At 35.9% G+C, this 17,767-nt stretch overlaps 1 protein-coding gene across 1 annotated transcript in view; it reads left to right on the forward strand.

Annotated features, from left to right (window-relative positions):
• Positions 1 to 1,185: 1,185 nt before the first annotated feature.
• Positions 1,186 to 17,767, forward strand: part of xpr1a (xenotropic and polytropic retrovirus receptor 1a) — an 86,826-nt gene continuing 70,244 nt past the window's right edge. The window contains exons 1-2 of the mRNA XM_024278941.2: positions 1,186 to 1,726; positions 14,181 to 14,232. Coding sequence (XP_024134709.1) covers positions 1,658 to 1,726; positions 14,181 to 14,232 — 121 coding nt within the window. The 5' untranslated portion in view covers positions 1,186 to 1,657. The remainder of the gene's footprint in view (positions 1,727 to 14,180; positions 14,233 to 17,767) is intronic.

The raw sequence follows: 17,767 nt of genomic DNA on the forward strand, positions 1-17,767 counted from the left end.
ATTAATTGCGAAGATTAATTAACCATCAATGCAAGCTTCTTTAAGCATTAGTAATAGCACCCCTGTTTAACAAACTGCTGCTTTATTAATAAAAAAGTTGCATTACCTGTGATAATTCTAGGGTGAATGCTTTTTGCTGAAACTAGTTGCTAAAGAGGGTGAAGCTTTTTGCTGAAAATGGCAACACAATTAAGTAGTAATTTGCCTAATATGCAATAACTATTTGCAAAATGTTACATTTCAATAGAAATTTCGTCAAAAAAGTATGAAAGACGGCTGAAGTTGACCTAAATTTCCATAATAGTTTTAGTAAAATTTCTTTAAAATCCTTAATACATGCTAATTTAGCAAAAATATTTAGTGCGTTGCTTAAATATGAGCTAAAGTCCAAATTTGCCCAAAATTCCTAAGTGAACTAAATTAGTCAGAAACGTTAGCCTGTTGCTAAAATAGAAGCTAAACTCTAAATTGGCAAACGTAAGTAGATAGCAAATTAGCCTAAAACGTTAGCATGTTGCTCCAAAATGAGCTAAACTTAAAATTAGCATAAAAAAACCTCAGTAGAGGCAAAATTAGCCTAAAAAGTTACACTGGTTAAATACTAGCTAAACTTCGAAATAGCCTCAAACACCTCGGTAAAATGTATTAATCAAAAACGTTAACATGTTGCTAAAATAGAACTCTAAATTGGAAACCTCAACAGATAACAAATTAGCAAAAAACACTAGCTAAATTCTGTTTTTGTAAATTACTATAAAAGATGAAAACATAGCCCATGAATATTTTAAAAGGTTTATTGCTAATCTACAACACATTTTGAAATTTGAAGACTTTCTCATTAATTTCCTTATATTTACTAAATATTTCCAAAACTATGAAGTTTATGAATGCCAAAAAGCAGTAATGTCCTCAGCAAGCTAAACGTTTTGTTGCTGAAATCGCTGAAAGTGTGATTGAGTTTTTACGTCCCCAAAAACACACGTAAAGGAGATGGGGACTCACTGTTGTGTGAATAATATTAATACATGTTTGAAATATGTATGTCTTCAATATCTTTAGTCTTCTACCTCCCTCGAGTAAAGTTTTTAGAAAAACTGAAACATAATGAGAAGTATTTAAAAGTAAAGTTGTGGTCAAACTGTCTCATTCTGCAAAGTTTTATTTTTTAATATTTTTTTTGGGAAAACAAACTGGTTTTCAGAAGCCAACGGAGTAAGAAAAAAGAAGGTGTTTGTTTTTAGAAGCAGCGCTGTCAACAGGAGGTCCCAGCGGCGCGTGCTGCCACCGCGCGCGCTGCTGACGCAACCACGTCAGTGGAGTTGACTGCATGGCGGACCGCAATGTCCCCAGAACTGCCCAGGGAGGGACCGAGCAAAGTCACGGGGCGACTCTCAGCGTCCGCGGCCCGACCACCTGTTAGAGAGCAGCCGCTGCCCTTCCAGCCCCGGTGGTGACAGAATATTATGCGGGGCGGAAGAGCGCGCTGTGCGGGACGAGCCTGAAGAAGCGGAGAGGGGAAGTGGAGCGGAGTGAAAGCGGAGCGCACGCGGACGCAAGTTGCCTGACGGAACAAAAGTCGCGTCGACGGGGAAAAAAGCAAGGACAGGCGCGCGCGGATTAACCCCAGCTTTTTAGGGGAAACTTTTTATCGGTAAAAATGAAATTCGCGGAACATCTGGCGTCTCACATCACTCCGGAGTGGAGGAAACAGTACCTTCAGTATGAGGTAAAGTCACATTTATCTGCATAAGGCTTTATTATGAATGTCCGCAGTGTGTGGACAGACACACGGAGATGCTCTGATGCCTTCAGGGAATCTGGATCACCAGATTTTATAGAAAAAACCCTAAAGACAACACTTCAGATGAGGTTTTAAACCCACATTTTCACTTGGAGTGCAGCTTTCTCCTGAGAGCAATAAACGACAGTAAAGATAAAGGATGCCCCTTTGTTTATGCAATTGACTGCAGTTGTGTGAAGCCATTTAATGGAGCATTCAGACTTTATTATAGGGTTTTTTTTTCTTTCGAGTTTATGACTCATGGAAATGATTATTACAGATTTTTAGTGTGGAAAATAAAGGGCAAAAATTTGTAATTTGAACATTTTTTTCATATATTTGGAGAAGATTATTTTATTTTTATATATATTTTATATTTTCATACATTAGTTTATAGGAAAAAAGTATTTTCACTTTTATTTATTTCTTGTTTTCCAAAAAATTAGTTGGTGAAATTGTGTTTATTGTCTATGATTTTAACAAACACCCACCATTTTAGATGAAACCTTTTAATTTATTTATATTTCCTAAAATAAACAAAAGGTTGACATGATTTTTTTTGTTTGCATCCTTCGTATTATATATTATTAATATTATTATGTTTTTTTTACAAATCTGACATGCTATTGATGCTTTTTTATTTCATTTTTGTTTTCCTTTTTTGTTTTATTTGGGAATATGAACCAATAATAGCCACATTTAATGTTTGCATTGTCTTTTTCCATTATTGAGGGATTTTTTTTGCAGTTTTTTTTCTCCATTTGGTAGTGAGAAGCCTTGCATTGTGAGATCTCACTTCTTGGTGGCGTTACGCTGAGAGCTTCGTTGCAGACGTACTGCTCAGTTCCATTTTGCTCCATGAATTATAGACAAAGACCCTGCTTTTCTTCACCCTGAGCAACCTATACCCCAGACCCAGCAGAAACTCAACGCACTGGTTTTATTTTTGGATCGTGTCCTGGATTTATTAATAAGTTGTGAAGTCGCTGCAACAAACACTCTTTATTTGTACATCAATGAAATTTTGTCATTTCTTTAAACATCTGAAGATGAATAAATGTGATATGCTATTTGAAAAGAGTTCAACTCTACAGTGATTTGACACTATGGCGTGAAGAATGAGGCGTCTTCAGAACCACAGTCGGATCTCAGGGACAGATGCATGGCCATACCAGCCATTTTACACCTCCAGTCTTCTCTATAGCATTGGCTGACCTGAGATGGATGGCGATTGATTTTCTTTCATCTTTGTTTAGTCGTGCTTTTTTAGATTTTGACATTTAATTTGATCTTTTATGGCATTTCGACATGATTTTTGACATCAAATAAGAACAAAAATGTAAATCTGTGCTTGTTAGTTTGTATTTAATTGGCAGTTTTTGCTGTAAAGGTTAATTATATGTCAGAATATCAGCATCTGTCATCTACAAACATTGTGTTTTTATATATGTCCTCGACTGCTGCTGAATTATGTAGAGAAAGAGAGATGTTGTGCTGTTTGCCTCATTCTTAAATCTGAATTATATATAGAGGATGGAGAGGAGGGATGTTTGTGTGACTGTAGGAGTCTGACCCCTGGAAGAATTACAGCTCAATAGACAGAATGGGTTGATAAAAAGTTCTCATCATATCCAATAGGGCTGGGTATCAATAATAACTTCTTGAAGCGATTCAATTCACAAGAGCCTGGATCGAATTCGATTCAAATTTTTTTCTATTCTATTTTGAGTTTACACATTTATACTCTTTTGTTTAGAAATACATTAATAATATACTACATGATTTGAATATATTTATATTAGTCTGATACAGTTCACGTACTCTAAAATGTAATAGTGAAATAATAAGATTGTTGATAGCTTACAGTGTTACACGGATTCTCAAATGGAGAATCTCCAACAATTGTTCTGCCTCTCCTGGAGGGCGTTTCAGTTTGGCCACTAGGTGGCGATTGTGCTATAGTATCACATCTTGTCCAGAAGAAGAAGAAACTATGAGCAAAAGCGGTTTTAGACCACAAATGGTTACTTTAAAAAATATTTTCTTAAAAAAGAATGTATGTTTATGTCGGCTAGTATCTATGGGAAATCCCGTTATACGTTAGCATCAAGCTAGCCGACTTTAGCTTTATGTGCTAAATTTATCTATATTTTTATGAATAAATTATTGATCTATTAACGATTAATCGACTTTATCAACCCAGACTTAATATCCAATAATAAGATTTTCTTCAATAATTGCAGATTAAATCTAAAGAAAAAGTTTTAACTTGACATATTATAGATTAGCTGTTTAGAAATATAGAATAAACATAAAAATAATGCAAACATTGGCTTGAGTGCAGTCTGGAATTCTAATACGGATCAAACGTGATATGAAGGGCTGCTCTCTCCTGTCCGTTCCAGTTGGATTAATTAACCTGCTGCCCAGTTTTCACTCTCCTCCATATTGCCTGGAAACCTGCGCCACCTGTTCGGGTCAGTCACATGGCTCCTCTGCAGATGTGAGGTGGCCGGTCCAACACACCCAGGCCTCTATTGAGTGAAGCACTTCGTCTGACTGGAGGCATTGACAAGACAATGAGTGGTGGAGTAATTAGCCGAGTGTTTCATCCAGTGGGATTGCAGTGATAAGCCTATATGATCAACAGCTATTTGGTATGGAGGAGTGTGTCCTGCTTTCTCTGGAGGGTTGTCCCAGAAGACAGCAGATGTAGGCTGATGTCAGGAGGTGGAATAGAAAAGCAGAACAGCTCGGAAAATCTCACTAATTCATTGTTGGATGACCATTAAACTTTTTGCAAAAAGGTATAGATTGTGTACATAGTGAACAAAAATAATCTAAAAATCTTAAAAAAAATGTGGTTACTTGTGACGTTATTGTTAGTTTAAAGGTTTTCTGCTCCTCTTTTTGTCATGAACACACCAGGTTTGAGTTTTATTTATCACTGCTGGTGTTGTTGCAGGTAATTACCCGTTTAAGTCTAAAGTTTTAGTTGTTTAATCCTATATTGATCATGTTTTGAGTCTTCTTGTTTTCTCATATTTAAGTTTTGTATTAAACCTCTTTTTTTTTTTGTTTCTAGTTTCAACCACTTTATAAAAATCCCTTCAGGACGCTCTCCAATCATTTTTAATCTATTTTAAAAGTGTTTTCTGGTGATCTTTTCATTATGATTATACCGTTTTTAGCCAAAATTCATCCATTTTTGAGGACATAGTCTCTGCAGAGCGTCACAAGTAAATTCACTTCTGAGTTTTGGGGGAGACCTTTGGCCCCCACCATCCTTCCTCTCCCCATTGCTGAGAGATCTCTGTTTACACCCACTAGCTTGCAGTCCCTACAACCCCAGCCTAATATTTGAGACAGATGTACATGGTTTAGAATAGAATGGAGGGGAACAGATAGCTTGTGGTCCCCTCAAGTGTATTTTCTACATCACAAATATACTTTTTTCAAACATTTTTTTGTATGCTCCTGATTGACAGCAGTTTGAATAAAGAAATACTCACAAATGCAGTTTTAAGCTTAATTTTCTGTCTTCCATCATCAGAAAAACATGTTAAAGTCTCATTCCAACCATATTTTTATTCTATCATAGGATCGTTCCCAGTGATATTTTAATTATGATTATGCTGTTTTTACCCAACTTAAATTATCTTTGTCGTTTTTTAAGACATATTTTATGCACAGCACTAATATGTCATTAGAAAAACAATTCTGGGTTTTGGGTGAGACTGTTGAAATAGAGCATCCCAGCTCCTCCCTGTTGCTAAGAGCTCTGTTTGCGCGCTCACGCACAAGCTTGTAGCCTCAGGCTAACATTAGCGGCGCAAAAATACAACCATTGCGTGTGTGGGACGAACTGAACTTTGTAATATTTTTCTTGTTTTCATCGAGACAAAAATAAAAAAAGTACCCTAATTTTTTTATTTTTGTTTTTATGTTTCCCCTATTGAGTTAATACGACTTTAAACTCAGAAGCACAGTGGAAGAAGCTGTCATAGACAATACAGCCCTTGATGTGAGAGTGAACTAGCTCCTAATCTCAGAATGATCTCATGAACCCGGACATGGAGATGTGTAACCAATGTTTTGGTAGAACTCTCACAGAGCTGCCACGATTAGTTGACTAATCGACTATTAAAATAGTCAATTAGTCGTTACTTTATATTATATGGAGTCAGAGTGTAGTAAAGTGGAAAGTTATAAAGGCATTCTGCTAGCTTTTTGGACTATTTTGGCATTTATTAACGTTTTTTAGGATAATTTGGAGCTTGGCTAATATTTCAGCTGCATGCTAGATATTTTGGCTAATTTTGGATTTTTTTCAGTTTTTTAAAGCTATTTTGGAGTTAATATTTTAATATTCTTTTTATATTTTAGCTACGTGCTAGCTAATTTGGCTAATTCAGGATTTTTTCTCCCCGTTTTTTTAGGCTGATTTGGATTTTAGCTAATATTTCAGCCGCATCCTAGCTGTTTTGGCTAACTTAGGTTTTTTTCAGTTGTTTAGGCTAATTTGGCAATATTTTCGCTAGCTATCAGCGTTTTCAGCTATTACCTTCAGTGATTTCAGCTATCAATTTCAGCATCTTCAGCTATCTTCACTATTATCTTCAGCAACCAAATTCAGGTTACAGCATTCACACTAGCATTATCGCAATTAATGCTATATATCTCGTTTTTAGTTAATTTAAAGCTAATGATGGTTAAGATGTGTGCTCTACATCCAGTTTGCGCATGACCCGATTAGTCGACTAATTGTGAAAAATATTCGGGATCAGTTGACTATTAAAATAATCCTTTGTGGCAGCACTAAACTCTTCACAACAAAAAAAAAACCCTGATCTCTCATCATCAGTCGTGTCTTCCATGCATGCTAAGTGAGATGTCCACAGACACCGCTCCATGTAGCTATCATGCTAAAGACATCAGCTGGTAGCTCCTCCCACATGTGGCTGTGACGTCAAGCTCAGGCAGGTAAATTTGTCGCGTAAATCGCGTTTGGTGTGAACGCAGCATTATTCTGAGCATTTTTAAGCATCCAGTAGTCATTTGCTCCTGATCCAACGCTGTTTGAATTAAGAAGAAAAACAGTTTCAACTGTAAATTACTTTATATAGGTCTCCTACCATACTAAAAGAACACGTTTAAAACACAAAGATGATTTTCATATGATGTGTTCTTTTAAAAAGTAGAATAAAACAAGATAAAAAATAGTTTAAAACAGTAATAAATATATTCAGATTTATAACATTAGACTCTATTTTAATACACATTTCCTCAAAAGGTTCATTGGCGCCTGGATTTTGATTCCTCGTAACACAAATGAAGCTCTGGCTTCAGCAGCAGGTGTAAACTCAGCTTAACAACCTGAAGTCATTGTTTTCTGTGTGGTGTTATTATCCTCTCACATCCAGCCCACTCGTCTTAGCACTGTCTCGTGTGTTCATAAACACTTGCTGGCATGGCTCTATTCCTTTAATGCTTCATCACAGCAGCTCCATCAGGTTGTGGTTGGGACCTAGAAGGACTCATCCCATCATCTTGATTGTTTCCCTTTTAGTCTGCAATAGCTTTGATGGAGCGTTTTTTGATCTGGCTTTAAAGTCTCACTCTAACTATATTTTGATCTTTTGTAAAATCGTTCTCAGTGGTCTTTTATGGATGATTATGCAGTTTTTAGCCAAAAACAAAATCATTTTTTAAGACATTATCTGCAGAGCAGCAGGAGCTCATTAGAAATTTGCTTCTGAATTGTGGGCGGGACTGAAGCAACTCCGCCCCCTTCCCCACCCTGCCATTTAGAGCTCTGTTTGCACCATAAACAGGACATAGAGAGAGCTGGACTGACCATCCCTTTCCCCTTGGCGTTCTAAACAGGAAGTTCTCGCTGGTCCCAGAAAGTAAAAATCCCAAAGACTTTTATGAAAAATAAACATCTATTTCTCAGTCATTCTGTTTGTCAGAATAACCATTCTTGCTCTGGTATCTCTTTTTAACATGTTCTTGCTAAACCTAATTTTTTCTCATATATATATTTTCTTTACTGCAAGTTATTCAAGTTATAAACTGGCCAATAAGAGCACGATTTTATGAGAAATCATTCAAAGTCAAGAATTTAGTTTATTTATTTAATTTTCATAGACAACAAGAACTTTCATAATACTCTTGTCCTTAGTAAGAATGAAAAGGTACAGAAAGAAGAAGACTTATTGTCTCTGCCCCATTTAACTAAATCCATCCAGTTATTTTAGCCAAATCTATCTCTTTGTGTTTTAACAATAATATGTCAACTGGCTGGGAAAAAGCTAAAAAAACAGACAAATAAAAAAAAAAGACAAAAACAAGAAAGAAAAAACAAGAAAATAAACCAAGTACCTCAGAATTTATTTATTTTTAATTTAACACGTTCCCAACAACTTTATAATTCCTGGTGTGAGTTTAGTTTTTTTTTACATTTTTTTAAAATGTGATAATTGAGCTAGACTCTTATTACTTCTTCAACATTATTCCATAGTCCGATACCATGAAACACTTTATTCCTTCATTTTTGTTCTGAATTTATTATTTTTTTAATATTTCGCGTCCTTTTAGATTGTAATTGCTCTTTCTTTTTCAAACTTTTTTAGTTATGTGACAGACTTTCATGTTGTGCTCTATACATAAGTTTTAGGATGAAATGATCTAAAAAGTCTTTAAATTTGAATATTTTCAGCTTTATAAACAGTGATGTAGATGGGTCCAGATAATTACTCCCGGTGATGATTCTTATTGCTCATTTCTGTTATACAAATATGGAGTGTATTGAGTTCCCATTTCTCCAAATTTCTATGCAATATATCAGAAATGGAAAAATCAATGAATTATATATGAGGTAAAATGATTTTTCATCTAATGACCATTTGACTCATTTCCACCCATTTGACTCTAATTTCTTTCCAAACTGTTTGTCATTACATATTAACATGTTAAAGTTAATGTTGGAATTGGTTCATTTCAAGCAATCGAAACAACAAAATATGTATGTATCTAAACATGGATATATCAAACTTAGTTTGGAACCCATCTCTTGTATTGATTTGATTACATAATACATAATATGAATACATAAATACACTTGTACATCTCCAGATCTACACATACACATGTAAATGATGCCATTATAATACTCTTAGTTATAAATCGACACTTATACATTCAGTACACATTGAACCCATTCAATATTAAGTTTGTCAAATAGTCTTTTGCTTAAAAATGAATAACAAGAAGGAAATCTAGATTATTCCGTCCTTATTAGTAAACAAAACTTCTTGATCCGGATCCGTTTATTGACCGTTCCTTCAGTTTTTGTTTGGATTTTAGTCCCTGATTTTTATATTTATACATATTTGTTGATATATGTTTTAAAGGTAGCTGGTTTTTGTTACTGTTGAGTGTTTTTAGAGATGACTAAAGACTGGAGGTGAAGTTCAGGTGTCTGTGTGGGTGATTGAACGGGCCCATACATTCATTTATTTTTACCACCTGCACTTATGAACAAGAGGAACCCGCCTGTAGAAACCTGCATTTATAATTCAAACTGTATGGCAAACGTAGGTGTTATTTTTTTTTTTTGTCTCAGGATCATCATCACTATAATCTGTGTGATGCAGTTTTTAATTTTATCATATGTCGAGTAAATGTAGTGATGACTGATCTGTAATTATTTGTCTGAAATGTCTAAAATTGTCTGCAGGATGAGCATAATGTAAAGCATACATGGGCATGGCGACTGCTGAGAACCTCCTTTCTATACCTCCCCCCTCCCTTCTCATCCTCACCTCCTCGTTCCTCCCCCACTGGGAGGACATCTGGTCCCCTACCAGACCTGCCCTGTGCACCCTTCCTCCCATTCTCTCCTCCCCCCTTCATATAGGGATGCAGAAAGACTCAGAACTGCAGATTAAAGTGGATTTTTGTTTAAAAAAAAAACAGGGAGTGTTTCATGTCCACTTGAACACAATTTGATCTGACAAAAAAGCACTGGAACATGTTTGTTGGTTTATTGGATTGGGGGATTTTCAAAAATTTCAGTTCTGAAAATAACATTTATTCAACTAAGCAGCTCAATTCTAGTTAGATTTATGACTGAGGTTCTACAGGTTTAACAAATGATTACTGTGGAGCTGGAATGAATTCCCTGAAGAGCATCTCTCCTGTCAAAGCCATCACCATGGAAATGGCTCTATCTTGATGAGATGCCCCGCCTCCTTTCTTTAAATCCCACTCCCTATTTGCCACCTATTAGTGGGCCACGGCTAGTAGTTATTACCGAGTCATTAGACGGCTCAAACACTTGTGGTCCCCCGAGATTCCTCCCAGAAAAAGACAGAAACAAAACAACATGAGGAGTATTGTTCTGCTAGAGAGGATGCTTCAGTGATGGAGCCGCCGTGTGCATGTAATTTGCAGAGGAACTTGGTATCAAGTATCAACAAGCTGCCGCTAATGCTCTGCGTTCCTGAGTGGTCTGCACCCACACGCAGATTCCACTCAGCTCCTATGTAAAGGTGCTGTAAGGATCTGTGCAGACGTCCTTTTATCAAATATAATGGAATATTTTATCTGCTGGAAACATCAGAAACAGAATTTAATGTTTTGGAAAATACATTTTTTTCTTTTTTTTGGTATTGCCATGAGTAAAAAAAATAATTTAGAATAATGTGATTAAAATTGTTTTCAAAAACAGACGTAAAACAGTTCATACAATTTGTTTTTTTTTATAACATCTGAGTAACATTTTGTGTATTTCAGCCTTTTGTTTTGTAGATTTGTTGATAGACATGTGACAAATCCAATCTCCAGGTCATAATTTGATCTATTGTGTTATTTTAACTCTGATTATATTCAATTCAATTTTATTTATAGAGCCCAATATCATAAAAGAATTGCCTCATTGGGCTTCATGCCAGTAATTTTACAGAAGCAGAAGGTAAGTCGTAAAATATAAACTATAGCTAAAAACTAAACGGTCTAAATAAAACTGGTTATCCTTAGACCCTCCTTAAGGTAAGGAAAAACTCCCAAAAATAACCTGATTCAGGGAAAAAGAAGAAACCGTAGGGATGTCCACATGAAGGAGAGATCCTCTCGATGGATGGACAAGCGATTAACCAGGACTAGTAAAGAAGAATTAGCTTATCTAACTGTACAACTATGTATTTGAATAGAGTTGTAGGGGCTGGTAGGGGCGAGATCCACAGCCAAGATGAGCCAGAGGCGAGGTCCACGACCAAGAACAGGAGGAGAGACGATCCACCAGGAATTTGGAATCTGGAACAACATGTGAATCCCACTGCACCAAACAGAAGCACAGAGAACTAAATAAAAATACTAATAAAGAGGAGACGTGAAGTAAATGAGAATAGAGAACAGAACACCAGAGCTGATGTGGATAAAAATGATGATAGAAAATCTAAAATTTTTTGCATATCAATTTTAATTTAGACCCACGAGAGCTACAGCAGAGGGAATGGACCGCCAGGGCCCGGTTTGTCAAACAAACTTCCTTCTGCTGAGTTCTGTGGAGAAATGATGGATGTAATGAAAATTATAATTACTCTCCAAACTTCATTACAGTAAGTGAGGGAGCAATAAATTAAATATTCTCTGGCAATAGGCCTGTCCAAAGAGGAATGTTTTAAGACTAACTTTGTATGATTATACTGTTTTTAGCCAAATGCTTTTTTTTAAACTGTTGTTTTCAAGGATAGATTGACTGGAGTTCATTAGAAATTCCCATCTCAGTTGTGGGTGGGATTGTTGGTGCAGAGTGAGCCCACCTCTACTTCCCATCATCCATCTGTTTACACTCTCACGCTAGCTTACAGCCCCTCACAGATTAGCAATGCAGCCAAAATGCAATATTAGAGCTTTCCAGCCGAACAGTTTTGGGCCAGATTCCATCTCGGATGAAGAAAACAAAGATGTTCATGGATCTAGTTGCCTAAAAGTGGATGCATCGGAGTGGAGCAGAGCATAGAGCTTGTTCTCGTCCCCAGTGTATTTTCTACGTCACAAATACAAACTGTATTTTTTTATCTGCCTCTGATTCTCGATGATTTAATAATTAAAAACACAAAAGAACTAAGAAGCTTAATTTTATTGGAGTGAGTCTCAAAGTTTGTTGATCTTAATCTACAGTAAAGGTAGAAACCAGGAGCTTCATTAAAGCATTGGGTCACATGACCTTACTATGAGTCAATTCTTTTACCGTTCAGATGAGCCAGCATCCAGTTTCCTGTTAGTGTCCTCTAGGTCTGTGTCATTGCTAAAGGATGCTCTCACCAGTACTTCAGTTCTATTCACCTCATGTCCACCCGTTGAACTTCTTATCACTGTTACTGCACCTATTACTGTATATGAGGAAGAACATTTAAGTGTGTGGGAAACAGCCTTTTAATTTTTAAAATTGAAAGCAGTAGGAGTTTCTTTTATTTAGAAGTATTTTGGAAAAGGATTGAATGTGGGTTGTGTTTTCTGTCACAAACACAACTGAGACTGTCAGGGAGTGACGGAGCAGATTCAGCTCTGAACTCTGCAGATGCCTCTTTAGGCACAACAGGAGCTTGTTGGGATGAGAGACTGCAATGAGCATGAGAAGATGCTAAGAGGTGGAGAGCTACAGAAATATAAAAAAAAAATGTTAAAAACTTTGTGCAGATTTCAATGAAAAGCATTAATAGGAAAATTGACCCGTTTTTGAAATCAGAAACTGTAATTTGCATACACATTTAACACTTTCTGCCACTTAAAGTCCTTTTCTAGAAGAAGTTTCAATTTCCAGTTATAAAACTTAAAAAACGTTAGTTATTTACAGTTATATATCGATTTATAAAAACAGGAATCCCCAAAAAGAAAGTATTTAACATATTTATTCCACATGGTTGCAGCTATTTTACAAACACTGAAAACATTGAGACATTTTTCTTCCCTGAAGTTCTCATTACTTCACTTAGTTTTTAACTTTTACATATACTATTAAATTGTAAACAGCTAAATGACCTTATTAAATGCATTTTTAATGGTCAACCAGACTCATTAAGGGCTGCATTAATGGAAATTTTAATATGTTTGGATATAAAGTGAAAGAAAGACCTGCAGTTCCAGAGCCACATGTGGCTCTTTTACCCCTCTAATGTGACTCTGGTTAAAGAAAAAAAGTGATTTATTTTAAAAACAATACAAGGAGTCAAAGTATCACAGCTAAAATACTTTTGACAGATTTTTGAGTTGCACAGAAACTACTTGGGGATGTCAGTAAGCACAATCAGAATTTGTACTTTTTGGGCAATGAAGGTACATATTCTATTTTTGAACACATTGAAGGGTTTTATATGTGTTCTATGGCTAGAAAAATAGAGTCACTTGTTTGCTTTGGGTAAAAGAAACTTTCTTTTTTGTTTTTGTAACTGTCATTGCACTTCATATTAATACATTTGCTGCATTGAGACAATCCTGTGAGAAAAGTGTGTCTTTTATTTTGAAAGTAATCATATAAATACAAATCAGTGTCTTATTTTCCAAAGAGTAAAGTCAGACTTTGTATCTCCTGCTGGGTCGTTGTCAGTGAGAAATAGACCCGAATGGCTCTTTAGGTTTTGGTGGTTGCAGATTTCTGTTTTAGACAAATATTGATCAATTAAGAGTTAAAATGACACAAAAGTGTTTTCTTAAGAAAAAAAAAGATATTATTTCTAAACAACGATGTTTACTAGGGGTGTAACAATTCAGTAAAACCACAATTTGATTCAATTCCCATTTTTAAAGTCATGATTTTGATTTTTTCCGATTTTTTGAATGAATTAAAGGTATTTTAAGGCCATATGTTTTCTTTTTGCTCCTTACATTAGACTGTCTGATGATCACAAATCCTTTCGTACACGGTTCAAGTTGTGCTCCACGTGTGACGGACCGACGAACCCGGGCTCACAATCAGCTCAAATGACCGGTCACGCGCAGCTTGCAGAGAGAGCTAAAGAGAGTTAAAAAAAGAGCACGGCTTCCGGACCGGGAAGTTGCAGGGTGAGGAATAAATCTCGGTTTTGCTTGAATTTGTGCTAATAGTTGCGATCGCAAAATCCTGGAGAGACGGATTTATGTGAAACCTTTAAATCCGAAGGATCTCTGAGAATTTCCCAGGAGGAGGGAGCAGATGAAGAGCACGCAGCCCCTCCACTACGCACACACTCATGGAGAAATGTCATCTACTCTGCATTTTACTAAATTTAGGCACAGGCTGAGAAAAAACTTTTTTTTCATTTTCTGTACCATGTTGGCGAGTTTGAATCTTTTTTTAGTGATTCATGAGGGATCGTTACATCCTTAATGTTTACTTATTTTTTCTCCTTTCCAGGCGTTCAAGGATATGCTGTATGGCGCCCAGGACCAAGCTCCATCAATAGAAGGTAAGGAGGTCAACAAGTTTCGTTATTGCCTGAGCCCAGTCGTCCTTTTAGGAAATTACACTAAAAACGTAATATTTTCTACAGAAAATATTCAGAAATCTGCAGACCTGCTGCTTCTGTTAACACAGAGACACTTTTTAGCTGGTTTATATCTGTAAACACTCAATCCTGGGTGGTTCCATAGCAAGAACAGCTTTAAAAAATATACTTTGGATTTTAAGACCTATAAACCAATCAGAATTCTTCCCTTCTCCCCTCCCCTTCATTTAGCCCTCTAAACGGAGGATTATAAAAATATTGTCTCATTTTTTTGGACGTCACTTTTGTTCGATGACGTCACCAATAATCGCTGGTTTGCTAGCGTTAGCGCGGAGCTTCCAGTGCTAAAATATACATAACAGCAGCACTTTTATAGCTTTAAATAGGTCATGCCACAACAAAAAGTCATTACTTGCATTTAAATGTAAACATCTGTGCTTCAGAGTGCACCCACGAAAAAAAAAAAAAACGCTTCTCAGTGTGACACGGTTTAGCCTCGCGACTTTGTATCCCTCCGTTTGGAGGGTCGGATTTAAAAAAATATATATATTTTGCACTAAAAATGCCCCTTCAAATGGAGGGGAAGGGAGAAGGGAAGAATTCGGACTGGGCCATAATCCAGATTATATTTTTGTAAAGAGCTTTTTTTTTTAGCTATTTTTGCTTGTTTAGTGAAGTCATTTATTTTCAAGTGTCACAAAAACAGACAAAATAGCCCAAATGAATGTCACACATATCTGCATTGGTGCAAAGAGAGATCACAAAGTTTACTGCTTTCAATGTATTTTCTGACATTGCAATCCAGATGTAAAGTGTTACGGCTGTAGCCGTATTTTGTTTTGTATTTTGTTTTTGGTTCTGTGTATTTTTGTCAGAGCGGGACTTCTTTGTGTTTTGTCGATCTTTTTTTTAATAAATACTTTGTTTAAAAATGTATCACCCAGGACTGTTCATCCTGATTCAGTTGAAGAAAACAGGACAGAACAAGGTTGGACTTTGAGTATGTTTTTCCAAAAATCTAAAGCCTACTGGAGTATTTTCCTGTGCTGTGCAGCTTTCTTCTCAGAGCTTTAAGCTCCCAGAGCTCAGTTCTAGTTGAGTGGACTGGATGTGGATGGAAGTGTGATATGACCCTGTCCATGAGTGATAAAAATGTAACCCTCTCTCTGGCCATGTGTGGATAACAGTGGGGTCTGTTAGCGTGCCTGAGAACCTGCTTTGAGCTCTGGAATCAGTTTGATATATTTGTTTACTTGATATTTGACCACAGTATGTGTCAAAGGATATTCTTAGCATGCAAATGCAGACACTGTCTGAGCCGGTGCACTTTCATTTAGAACTCAATCCTCGACTTTTCCTTGAAGGCCACATGTGGAAATGTCTTTAAATGAAAACGTCATCTGTGAATAACAGCTTCTGTGCACGTCCTGTTCCTGTGCACTGCAGTCAGACTGTGTTGCTAACACATGAGTTTTGTTCATTTGTTCGTCACGTTTTGGGCTCTGGGTAGGCTCAGACACATGCTTCCCTAACTCTTACCCAATACGATAGTGCAGAGCAGGTTGGGTAAGTTCAGTTTGCAGAAGCAATATTTTCTCTCCGGTCACAGATGTCATTTACTGTGCAGCCAGATATGAGACCATGTCTTATAAAACCGGATTAATCCATCAAAAGAAAGAAAATCATGTGGAGTTTGGTGTCAGTGGACATTTTTCCACCGCGGAGGCAGTAAAACCCAAACAGGAATTTGAGAAAAACATATTATAGACAAATATATATATATATATTTATATATTTATTTCCCATAATTTCAATTCTTACCTACAAAAACACACAAAATGTTTTTTTTTAAATGGTGACAAATATATTTAACATTAAAAATTGAACGTATTTTAATAGCTAAATATGTGTTTTTTCATATTAAATCAATCTTTTATCTTTCATTATGTTTTTAATTGAACTTTGAGATATAATTAGTTTTTTTTATTTAAAAAGGTTACCAAAATATTTATCAGGACCAATCTGGTCCATTAATTGAGCTGTAATAGCTTTGCATCAGTTCTAGTGTCTGTTTGGGTCACACCTGCAGAGGTTCTATTTCAAACCTTCATTTTTACCTGTTTGATTGGTTGATTAAAAAAATTACTTATAACTGGACTTTTGATACTTTTTATGACTAACGTTCTGCTCTGTCAAGCATTGATCAACTTCTGTGGCTCAGCTTAATCGGCTGGATATTGTTGACGCAAAAATGTGAACTGAAGAAGCGCAGTTGTTAAAATCTCATATTAATGATAGTGAAAAGAAAAATTAGAAAACTGCAGAAAGTTTGAACCAAAGTTTCTCCCGTTTGTGCCCCAACTATCCCCCATAACATGGTTCCTTGATTTCTGGAGTTCACACACTTCACATGTCCTCCTTTTCTGTGTGTTCCTTTAAAATAAAAAGAAAATGTAAGGCATGTCTTAGTACAATTGTTGCAGAATTTACCATCCATCAAACCTGCTTTGACAGGTGTCCCGCTCCAACCCCCCCTCAAGATGACGTCATAATTTTATATCAATTTTATATAAAAATACATATTTATTAAACCCCGCCCCTCAAGATGATGTAGCATTTTTTGATAAATGTTGTATCAATTTTCTATGAATTTTATATTAACAAACATCTTTGTTAAACTCAGAGAGAATATGAATATACTTTCCATCAAACTTGTTTTGACATGTGCCCCGCCCCCAACCCCGCCCCCCAGGATGATGTAACATTTTAATATAAATTTTATATAAATCTTACATTAAAATGCATCTTTATCAAACCACACTCGTCAAGATGACGTAATAATTTTATATATGCTTTATATTAAAAAAAAATAAAATCCAATTGAATTGATAGAGTGATGCATGTTGGGAAAATAAACGAGCTCAAAGAACTTTTTAAATATTTGTCTTTAAAACTTAATTAAAAAGTGAGTGATGGACAAAAAGAATTAATAATGTGTTAAAAGTGTAATTTATTGTTTTATGAAGAAATTCAATTAAAAATATTTATGGAATTGATTTGTAATTGATTAATCACCAAACGAAGTTTGACTGAATAACTGAGAGATCGTCAGGGACGACGTCCTCAGTCAAAGATTTAATTTAGCTAAAGCGTGTTTTTCACCATAGATTTAACGCTTCGGTGCATTTCCGCTACACTGACAGATACAGATGTCACAGGAAATTAAACAAAATATTGCTTTTATGCAGCAATCCTAATGTTTTTTTTTCTGTTGTTGCAGGAAAAAGATCTATTTTCAAACCAGACGTACTTATTTAGACTTACAAGGAAAGATGGGAAATAGAAAAGAATTTAAAAAACAGGGTTCACGAGTGGTGGGTTTGCTGCTGGATCGGTTCTCATGAGTGGAATAAGATTAGCAAGCATTATAAAATCCAGGCATTTTCCCCTCAAATCTGATTTCAATGGCAGTAAGAGCAAAACGAGACCACACAGA

The sequence above is a fragment of the Oryzias melastigma genome, linkage group LG4, assembly GCF_002922805.2.
Source record: "Oryzias melastigma strain HK-1 linkage group LG4, ASM292280v2, whole genome shotgun sequence".
Lineage (NCBI taxonomy): Eukaryota > Metazoa > Chordata > Actinopteri > Beloniformes > Adrianichthyidae > Oryzias > Oryzias melastigma.